The sequence below is a fragment of the Molothrus aeneus genome, chromosome 4 (genome assembly GCF_037042795.1).
Source record: "Molothrus aeneus isolate 106 chromosome 4, BPBGC_Maene_1.0, whole genome shotgun sequence".
Classification (NCBI taxonomy): Eukaryota; Metazoa; Chordata; class Aves; order Passeriformes; family Icteridae; genus Molothrus; species Molothrus aeneus.
Window position 1 is genome coordinate 13692187 of NC_089649.1, and position 10588 is coordinate 13702774.

Consider the following 10588-nt stretch of genomic DNA (forward strand, 5'->3'; position numbering starts at 1 on the left):
ACACATCCAGCAGGCACATTTGGACAGTGAGGCTGGTGTTCCTCAGAGCAGAGCAGAGCAACCCTGGGCTCTCTGTGAGGGGAGAGAGGAAAGAGTAGCAGGAAACCCAGATGCCCCATCTTGCAAATAAAAAAATAGTTCAAACAAACCAAGAGCTGTATTTATGCCTTGCCAGCATAACTCCTGTAACTCGATTTGTGGAATTGACAGCAAGATTTTGTCTCTGATACATACCCTTTATCCTTATCATAAAGGGAGCAGTTAAGAGGTGTGTAAAAAAACTGTCTCTCCTCATTAAAGTTGAATATAGTCTATTTTTGCTTTAATGCAGTGATCTAATTAACCTTTAGCCAGAATTAAAATGACCTTGAATTGGCCTTGTAACCTCCAATGCTTAATGTTGTTAACTTGAAACAAGCTTTTTGGGGTGGTCAGAAGCAGCATCTGTTAAAATGGCCAAAAGGTCGAATCCATTTACTTAAATACACCTCCTGCACACATTGCTGGTGGGTGTGCTGCCTGCATTTATAAAGGGCATAGAACACCTACCTTTGAGGGAAAAGGGTAGTTTATCTATGAGAAACCATGTGAGGATGGTGAAAAACGGCTCTGAAGATGTGTTTTCACCATCTCGTTTTATTTTCTTGAGCAGTAAGCCTCTTCGGGTTTTGCTTTTAAGTTCTGCGACGTGCAGATGATTGCAGTGTGGAAAATGCTGCAGCTCGGTGGGTCTGCAGCTGAGATTTCTGAGAACCTGTGAGGCCGGGGGACACTGATCTGGGGCAGGAGGTGCCAGGTGCAGCAGCAGCGTCACATTTTGGGCTGAGGTTCAGGTTCCACTGGAGTCTGAGAAACACATGTTCATGTTTAAAAAGAAGGAGATGCTCAGTGTCTAAGAAGAAGTAGATGCCCAGCAGACTTCCTGGACCACAAGGTCATTGCTGGAAATTACTTTATAAAACCAGAACCAAACCACGCTGTCAGGGCGAGGAATTTCAAAGGCAGCATGTAAGGATTTAGATGAGAACAATCTGTTCAGGCGCCTCCTCTGGCGGATATAAAAGCCCTGGGACGTTCTGTACAGAAATCGTTTGAGCTCTTGGCAGTGCCACGGCCGGGCGGGGGTCCCGGCTGGGGATGGGGGTCCTGGCTGGGGGTGGTGCCCAGCGAGGGGCCGCAGCGGGGTCATCTCTCCCGTCACCGCCACAGCGACGCTACTGTAGGAAACGCTGTCGGCATTGCTGCGGCCGTCCCGATTCCCGGAGCGTTTCCCGAGGCTGCTCTTTCCTTCCCTGCGCAGCGCCAGCCCTCGCACGCCGGCTGTTTGCAGTGCATTACCATAGTACATTAACATTTGTAATGCGGCGATTATTTTACATAATCGATATCATCAAGTTCCTTTTCTTGGGAACCCTCGTGTTTATTTACACTTATTCCACACACGTCAGTTCCCATCAGGAGCAAAACCGATTTTCTTGTCCTACATCTGCTCTCGGGATAACCTTAACTCACCGTAAATCTATCGGCGCTCCCGTTGCCGTGAGCCCGGTGTGATGTAAGGGCGTGGGAGCGCCTCGGCTCCTCCGGCCCGAAACTGGCCCGGACCGGAGGGAAAGGGGTGGCTGCGATATTAGTTGTTGTTATTGTTGTTTATTGTTATTTATTTTGCGGCAGTTTCTGTTTATGGCGTGATGCATTTGAGCCCAAACACATTAGGTGCATTATTCATTGGGTACATTTGTCAGAACATGCATGTGTATAAAGAACTAATGATCCATATTAAATTAATGACGCTATAAAAAAGAAAAATACCCCATACATGCAGTTTATGACGGCAACTCCCGACTTTGATAAACCATCGAAAAGACTTAATCAGATGAAGCATTGGACTGTTCCGTCTCCAAAATTACATTTCTCGAAATGTGCTTGTACACAATGTTGGTTTTATTAAAACAAATTAATTCAGTCATTAAGGAATCATACGGCAAGTGTCTCATAAGTCAGGACCTCCAGTGTAACAAATTGATTAAATGACTGTGTAATAGTCTCTTTAAACAAATCTAGTGTAACAAGTTAATAGATCTGCTCAATTACCATGCTGGGGTGATGAGGATGTGGGCAACTCTCTCATTAAATGCGGGACAGACTTGGGGGGTGCGGAAGGGGGCGGTGCGGAGGTGCGTGCCTGTGGGGCAGGGCTGCGCTCCCGCAGCCCCGGCCAGGAAGGGACCGGGCAAGGAGCCGGAGCCGGAGCCGGAGCCGGGCGGGGATGGCTGCGGGCTCTGGGCAGGGCCGCCCCACCGTCGAGCCGGGGGCTCCTCCTGACACCCCAGAGCCTGGGGCGCGGGCGGAAAATCTATTACCCCGCTGCCATTTTGTTAAGTGTTTGCTCCCCGTTGTGACCCCGCCACTTTATCTGTTGATTTTTATTTTCTGAGTGCATGTTGCCCATATGTTACTCTAATAGTTGCTATAATTCTTGAGCAATAGGGCTCATATTTTACTGAGCTGAATTAAAAAGAATGCACTTTAATAAAAAACCCGAGCAATACACTAATGGCTAGACATTGATGTATTTGCATAAAGATGAATTATATGGGCTCGCTTGACACGACTTTTAATAAATGATCGAGGACGTTATTACAGGGATGCACTTGTGTGTGCGGAAGCGGGTTATTGCCGCGGGGCCGGTGCCAGGCGCTCCCCGCAGCCCTCCGGCCCCGGAGGGCAGCGCGGGCACCGACCGGCCCTGCCCAGCGCCTCCCGCAGGCCCCGGGGCCTCCAGGCACAGCTTGAACCCCTGGGGGATACGGAGAGGCGCGGTGCTGCCTGCTCGTGCCCTTGTATCCATAACTTTATTCTGATCAACCACGCTCGCTGGGGCTCGGAGACACTGCCGGGCTCGGTGCGGGTGCGGTGCGGGATCGGTGCGGGTGCGGTGCGGGTGCCGTCCACCTCCCGCCTAGGCTGAATAGCAATCATTGTCATCTACAACCCTGAAGTCACCCTCCTCAACTTCTACCTATACGCTATAATAACTGCAACCCTTTTCCTCAGCCTAAACACAATCAAAGTCCTAAAGCTATCTACCCTAATAACTGCATGGACCAAAATTCCGTCCCTGAACGCAATACTACTCCTAACCCCACTCTCTCTCGCAGGACTCCCTCCCCTGACAGGATTCCTGCCCAAATCCTGGATTTGGGGAACCCGGGATTCCTGCGGGGTGCTCGGTGCAGTGTGGGGTGCCCGCTGCTCCCCGCGGCAGCGCCGCCTCCTCCTCCCCGGCAGATGTTTGCATCCCTCACGGACACTTGCAACCGCTGTTGGAGACAGCTGGCAAACGCCGCCAGAAACGCGTGTCTGGGAAGTACCTATCGATGCAGAAGGTAAAGGCGGAGCTGCAATTAGGAGGGAGCAGTTCATCTCACTTTTTAATTTGCGGCTAGCGGCGCCGGCTCTGAGCGGTGGATCCTGCAGCAAGCGCCTCTCCCAGCAGTCCCTCTCCCCGCGGCCGCGATACTGGAAGGCACTCGGAGTGTCCGGGCCGGGTGAAAGCCCATGACCCTCATTTTAACGCCCGGGTTCTCTGGCCTGAGGGACGACACATGTCCCGAGGGAAGGAGTGCCTAAAGCAAAGCCTTGGGGCGGCTGGCAGGGATACAACGAAAAGTCTTGCACGAAAAAACATCACGGCAGCACACGGAGGGAGAGCAGAGGGAAGACAGCGAGCGTGTTATATGGAAAGCGTTAAAAATTAATAGCACTGAGAAGTGATGAGAGGTAACGGGATTTCAGGAGCTCATCACAGGAGACCACACGTGAGGGAAAGGGCGGGAGAAGCCATCACTCGCTGAAATGGTCGCGCTGTCCCGCGTGGCTGTCGGTTTGGGCATCCCTCTGGCAGGGTGTAGGCATTTCCTTCCTCGCTGCCTGCGCCGGGGACTCTGGCTGGGAGTTGCTGTCGGAACGAGAGAGCCCGCAGGCCTCGGGGCTGTGACAGCGCTGGTGTAGGGCCTTGTCGGGACCGGGTGACAGCGGCCTACGGTACTGGGCTTTTCCCCCAGCGCACACGCCCCGAGTAGAGCGACCCCTTCGTTACCCCGCGGAGAGCTCAGAGCTCTTCCTTTTCCCCCTCCCAGCGGCCACTCCGGCCCGCCCGCCGGCCGTGGGCTTCCCCTTGTAACCTGCGTCCCCCCTGTGGCACTGCGGTGCGGATCCTGCCCGCGTCCATATGTCCACATCCATATGCATGCGTCCCGCGGGCAGCAGCTGCCGGCCGGGAGTGGGGTGCGGGCGGTGGGGTGGCCCCCGGCCCCTCTTTTGCTTCCCGTACCTCCCCTGCCTCCCTCCCTCCATCCCTCCCCGCAGTCTCGGGGTGCCCACGGCTATTGCAGGGCGCGGAGTGGGGCCGGCCCCTGGGGCGCTTCTACGGGGAAGGAAATTTTTTCCTCTGTCCGTGGTGACGCTCGCTTGGGCTGGAGACGGACCGCAGCGGGCTCCTTTTGCGAAGTGCCGCGACAAAGCAGAGGCGTCGGAAAAGTAGGGAGGATGCTTTGGGCACTCTGGGATTGCACAGCCGGGAACTTCTCCCGCGATATCTTCTGCACCCCAGAGAAGGCACATGACAGGGACCGAGGCAGGGTAAACCCAGACGCCTCTACTTCCCCTGAGCCGGGAAATCCCAGAAACAGCTGGTTTTATTTCCGCTTAGCCTGGAAGTTCCGCGCACGGAAGGGAGTGGGGTTTAAAACCAAGGGCTCTGTGAGAGAAGGAAAGGAAAGCCAAAAGCTGTGTGCGAAGGGAGTTGTCGGGAGCGGCCCGCGGTGTCTCTCACGGCTTGGGCAGGGGCCCTCCCGCCCAGCTCCGCGGCCGCGCAGCCGGCGCCCGCCTCTCCCCACGCGTGTGCGCAGCTGCTCGCCGCCCGCGGGGGTTTTGGCCCGGGCCCGAGCTCGGGGCGGCTGCCGGGGAGAGGCTCCCATTCCCTATGGACATGGTTCTGCAGCACTTTTTAAATGTCGTTTTCGCGGAGTTTATACAGTTCCGTCACAAATTCCTGCCTGCATGAAGGACTGAGCCGAAAGTGCGGCGGATCTCGGCCAGGCCCCCGCGCACGGGGGGAACCTCGCGCCCCGTGAAGCCAGCTGACATTTGTCTTTTAATTGTTCACCGTGCTGTCCGTGGCAGCGATCCAGAGGTTAGCTATTGAATCTCTTCCTAAAAAGTCCTTTCCTGGAGGAAAAGGAGCCCAGCCGGCTTTGGCTTCCAAAACATGTCCCGAAAAGGGGGGCCGCGAGCTCGCGTGAATCCCCTGCTCTTTCTTCCAGCGCCCCAGACAAAACCAGCCTAACCAAGCGGACAGCGTTGGGCTCTTTTCCCTGCGATTCCACTTTGACGGTGCCAACTGCAACTGGTGGCCAGCTGGGTCTCTGTGCAGAAGTAAATTAACTGGAAAGCCTCAGTCGGTGCTGCGGTGAACTGGAAAAGGGGCCGGGGACCGGCGGAGCACGGGCGGCAGCCCGGGGGCGCACGGCAGGGCGCGGGCAGGGGCCGGGGCCGGGCTGCCGGCGAGCGGGGCTGAGGGTGTGCGGGCGGAGACCCCCGGCCAGGCTCCGGCGGCTCCCCGCCAAACCCGGGGATCCGGACCCCGCGGTATTTTCATTTCTGTCCCGCCGCCCCGCAAAACCAGCGGGGATATCGCAACGGCGTGAGCCGGCAGGGCCGAGGCAGCTCCCCGGCAAACGACCGGCCTTTCCCTTCCTGCCCTTTACAACTAGTCGGGAAAGACGGGGGTGGGAGTGTCGGTGGGCGATGGGCAGCCCCCGGTACCCCGGCCAGGGAGAGCCGGGGCAGCCGCGCCGAGGCAGAGCGCCGGGCTCGTTCCCTCCTCCCGGCCCCGGCATTGTGTAAGCCGAAAGAGGAATAAAACCCTGCTCTATCTTTTTTTTCTTTTTTTTTTTTTCCCTGTTTAGAAAATTATTCTCAAATAGAATCATTTATTTATTTGTTTCCTCCAGAATAGTTGGCCCTTTTTCTCTCTCATATCAGAGATTCTGTTTGCTCTGCTGGTCCTTGGGAAGAAAAAAAAAAAAAAAAAAAAAAAAGAAAGCGATTGTTTCTGGACTGTTTAGATATGGAAATGATCGCGTCAGAAAATGAGTTTCAATTTAAACCAGTTCTGGTATTGGGTCTATTTGTTCTAGACACTTAGCCGGGCTCTTATTTTATCCACTGTTTTCTTCTTGGAAAGTGGTTTATTTCCCATAATAATGGTAACACTCTGCCGTTAATAAAGCCCTGCATTGCCCGCCTCTGAGAAAGTTGAAACAGCCTAATTTAGGCTGAGTGGCCGGGTGGAAAGTACCTGCCCGCTCACGTCCCCAAACAACCACGGCTCATTTTATTTGTATCCTTCTTGATTTCCCACAGTAAAATAGTCAACTTCCAATCTTAAAAAAAAAAAATAAAGCGCTCAAACAACAAAAGTCTTCAAACAAACCAAACAACAACAAAAACCTTACTACTGAGAATCAACAAAAAATTATCTCTTCTCTTTTTTTCCTCCCCTTTTCCGTGGTTTCATTATTTAATATCTGATAAAATGAGATTATCTGTACCCTTTAGTGAAGGCAGCAGACGTCTTTAAACTGGTTTAATTGATTTATCATTTTGTTGTTTTGTTTGTTTTTTTTTTTTTAACAGAAAGTGCATTACATTTAACTGGTCTTGCAAAGGGCTTTTCTTCTCTTTACAAACCGAATTATTTTTAATATAAATTAATAAATGTTAAGATGCTATATCACGATATATCATCGTTATTAGCTTAAAAAAAAAAGAAAAAACAATTTACATTCTCTAGTATTCCGTATGATACAAAAGAAAACACACTTTAAATTCAAATACAGCAACTAAATGAATTTTATACTTTGACTGACAGTGGTTGTGACAATTCCCACCAGCTACTTTTTCAACGCGCGGTTGATTGGAAATGGTGTAAATGAAAGCAAACTCTGTCCCTCCGCCCTCTCCCCCCCCCACCCTCCGCCCTCCCTTGCACGACGACCGCAACAGAAAGTGTTTCAAAAATACTAATAAATAGCACGCGGGGCCGCTGCAGTTTCGGCCCGAGGGAGGCACCGGTGGCGGCCACGGCGGCTTTTTCCTCGGCGGTGCCCCCGGTGCTGCCGGAGAGCGCGGGGCGGGCGGGACGGCTGCGCCCTCGGCCCCCGCTGTACAAAAAAAAAAAAAAAAAAAAGAAAAAAAGAAAAAAAAAAAGAATGTATGTTACATTTTAAATATTCACAGTAAGGAACGCCTATGGTCGCGGTGACTCACGGTTTATTTACAAAGAGCCGGCAAAGACGCGGCCGCCGCACGGCCGGGAGCGGGGCCGGGGTCGGGCCAGCCCCGCCGCTCCCCTCCGCCCGCCACCCTACAACAACAACGCGCGGCGCGGGGGACCGGGCGCGCCCGCCGGGGCCCGCTGCCCGCAGTCCTCTCTGCTCTCCCTCCGGCGTCTGCTCCTCCTCCCGGGCGCGTAGGGTCTAGAAAAATAGATCTGTACATCTCCGAAAGCGGCGGAGGGCGACGCAGGCTAGACGGAGGCCTCCCCCTCCGGGGGATGCAGCAACAGCCCGCCGCCCCCCGGCTTGTGTTTCTTCAGGAGCTGCGTTATCTTCTCATCGTCCGAATTGGGGTCCAGGGGCTTGTTGTAGTCATCGTCCTCCTCCTCGTTCTCCGAGGCGCCCTTCAGCCGCTCCGTCTCCGAGTCCTGCTTCTTCTTTGCCGTCGCCATCTCCGCCGCGTGCTTCTTCCTCCACTTGGTCCGTCGGTTCTGGAACCAGACCTGCCCCCGCCGCCACCGTCACCATCGCGGGCACGGCCACCTGCGGCGGGGACCGGGCCGCTCCCGCCCCGCTGCCCCGTCACTGCCCATCCCCGGCGTGCGGCAGCGATCCCCGCTTCGCCGCCCTTTGGGCAATTTCCCCACAACGAAAGCGGCCGATCCCCGCGGCACCGCGCTCCCGGCAGCCGCCGACACCCGGCCCGGCGCGGGGCCCCCAGCGCGGGCCGACAGCCGTGCCCAGCTCCCCCGAGGCTCCCTGCCATCCTGCCTGGGGCGGGGATACACACATTTGGGGCTGACGCCTTTCCCAGCCCCCCTGCCCCGCCAGATGTATTTACTCTCCGGCAGGGCGCTGCCAGAGGAGGGGGGCATTTTCATTGTAGAAGCTGCAATAATTTATTCGCAGCCATCGGGACGTATTTGCGGTGACAAAGGAGGCTCTGCAGATCAGACTGAAAGCGTGAGCACCGCCGAGGGGCCCCTCTGGCCCAGTCCACCAAGCAAACGCCTCTGCATGCTCTCGGGGAGCTCAGCCCGCTCTCCCAACCCCTCACACCTCCGCTTTGACCAAAACACAGAGTTTTTAACCAAAACGTAAGAGTGCGGGCGCGGCAGTGCGACACCCTAACATCCCCCTTTCCCGGCTTTCCCAGAATGCTGGCCACCCCCATGGTGTTCAGAGCTTCTCAGTCTTGCTTGGGTTTGTTTGGTTCAATTTGATCGGTTTTTAAAATGGTTTAAAACTACTTTCTCGGCCCCGCAGTGAGGCAATAAAGGGAGAAATGCCGGTGGTTGCCGGGGAAGCCCTCGCCAGCCCGCAGCATCTCCGGCTGGTTCAGACGGGACCCCGTTTCCGCGGTGGGGCCCTTTTGTTCCCCGCTCCTCCAGCCCCGCACCACTCGGTGCGTGAGCCATTGCTCTCACCTTTACTTGGCTCTCCGTCATCCCCAGGGAATACGCCAGCCGGGCTCGCTCCGGGCCCGCCAGGTATTTCGTCTGTTCAAAAGTCTTTTCCAGAGCGAAAATCTGCTGGCCAGAAAAAGTGGGTCTTGTATGTTTTCTCTTTCCGTCCTTATCCAGCAAAATTGAGCCTTGATCTGGCGAAGGGAGGGGGGGAGAGAAAGGGAAGGCAGGGACAGACAAGTTAATCTACGGATTTGGGAAAGCGCTTCACTCTCAAGCGGCCCCAGGGGACGGAGGGGTCTCTGCGCGGGGGGTGCGTAAGAAAACTACTGACTATGCCAAGCGACGGCTCTGGCCCTTCGGCTCTCCTTGATTATTTTTGATTATAAAATCTGAGCGGGCAAATGATTTATTTTTTTTTTTTTAAGCCACGGCTGGTGCAAGCGGGTGGTAGCAGAAAGTCCTGCTCGGGGAAAGTTTGTGCGCGCCCCTAAAGCCAACCCCGGCCCCGAGAGTCCCCAGCAGCGGCAGCGCGGCTAATTTCGCCTCGGAGGGTTTCGCTTTTCTCCGGCGATAATGGGCGACATATTACAGAGTTTTGCGCTGACCGAGGGGACGGAGAAAGCAAAATGAACTTAAGAAACGAAAACAAAAGAAATCGAGGCAAAGCCAGCCCCCTCGGCTACGGCCGGGCCCTGGGCGGAGGGGCAGAAGGGTCTCACAGCGATGCCAGGGCGCGGGGACTCCCTAGCACGGGGAGCGGAATGCCACCGGGGCTCCCCGCGCCCTCTCCCCCCTGCTGCCCCGCGACGCCGGGTACTCACGGGGGGCGCAGGCGAGGCGGGCGTCCCTCCACGGCGGGCTCTGCATCACCCCCGGCCAGAAGATCGGCGTCCGGCCGGGCAGCTCGGCCAGCGGCTTGGGGTAGCGCCCGGCGGCCACGGCGGCCGCGGCGGCGGCGGCCCCAGGGCTGAAGTAGAGGGCGGGCGGCGGCGGCGGCGGAGGGCTGAGGCTGCCGAAACGGGGCAGCCCGGCCAGCAGCCCGGCGGGCGCCGCCGAGGAAGCGGAGGGCGAGGCGGAGGCGAGCGCGGCGCCCGGCAGGGGCATGGAGGGCCGGCTGAGGATGTCGTTGATGCCGTGCGGGGTGGCGGCCGAGAGCTGCGGCGGGGCCGTGCCCAGCGCCGAGAGCCCGCCCGCGGCGGCGGCGGAGGCGGCGGGCGCCTTGAGGCCGGGGGAGCCGAGCGGCGGCGAGGGCGAGGCGGAGGCGGGCGAGGCGGAGGCGGAGGAAGAGGAGGCGGGCCCGGCGGGCAGGGGGTACGCGGGGTACAGCGGTGCCTTCATCTCGGCCATGCTGTGCAGGGCGGCCAGCGGCGGGCTGCCCAGCAGGAAGGCGCCCTGCCGGGGCGCGCCGTCCATCTGCCCCAGCGCCAGCATCCCCGTGCCGCCGCCGCCGGCCCGGGGCGGGGGGCCCGGACGGCCCCTAGAGCCGCGGGGCCCCGGCGGCCGGCCCGGGGGTGCCGCCCGCACCGGCGACGCGCATCCAGCCCGCGGGGGCCGCCGCCTCTAGCGGGGAGCTACGCGCCCGAGCGGCGGCCCCGCCGTCCTGCCGGGCATCGGGGCTGCGCCGCGGCGGACGCTGCCGGGGCGGAAAGCGGCGGTGCTGTCGGACACGGCTGTTCGCGTGTGTCTGCGCAGCGGCCGTGCGCCCGCACCGATGCACCGCCGCTCCCGCTGCCCGCCGGCGGCCGGGGGCTCACAGCGGCGCGGGGGCCGCGTTCGCCGTCCCTGCCTCCTCCCCGGCGCCCCGCATCGCTCCCGGCGCGGTTCCTGGCGGCTGCT

At 57.7% G+C, this 10588-nt stretch overlaps 1 protein-coding gene across 1 annotated transcript; it reads right to left on the reverse strand.

Moving 5' to 3' along the window:
* Window positions 1-7268: 7268 nt before the first annotated feature.
* On the reverse strand, window positions 7269-10183 carry NKX6-1 (NK6 homeobox 1). The gene is made up of 3 exons (XM_066548947.1): window positions 9574-10183; window positions 8771-8943; window positions 7269-7846 (listed from the first exon to the last, which is right to left on the reverse strand). Exons 1-3 carry the CDS (start codon window positions 10181-10183, stop codon window positions 7595-7597), a joined length of 1035 nt encoding a protein of 344 aa, XP_066405044.1. The 3' UTR covers window positions 7269-7594.
* Window positions 10184-10588: the final 405 nt, after the last annotated feature.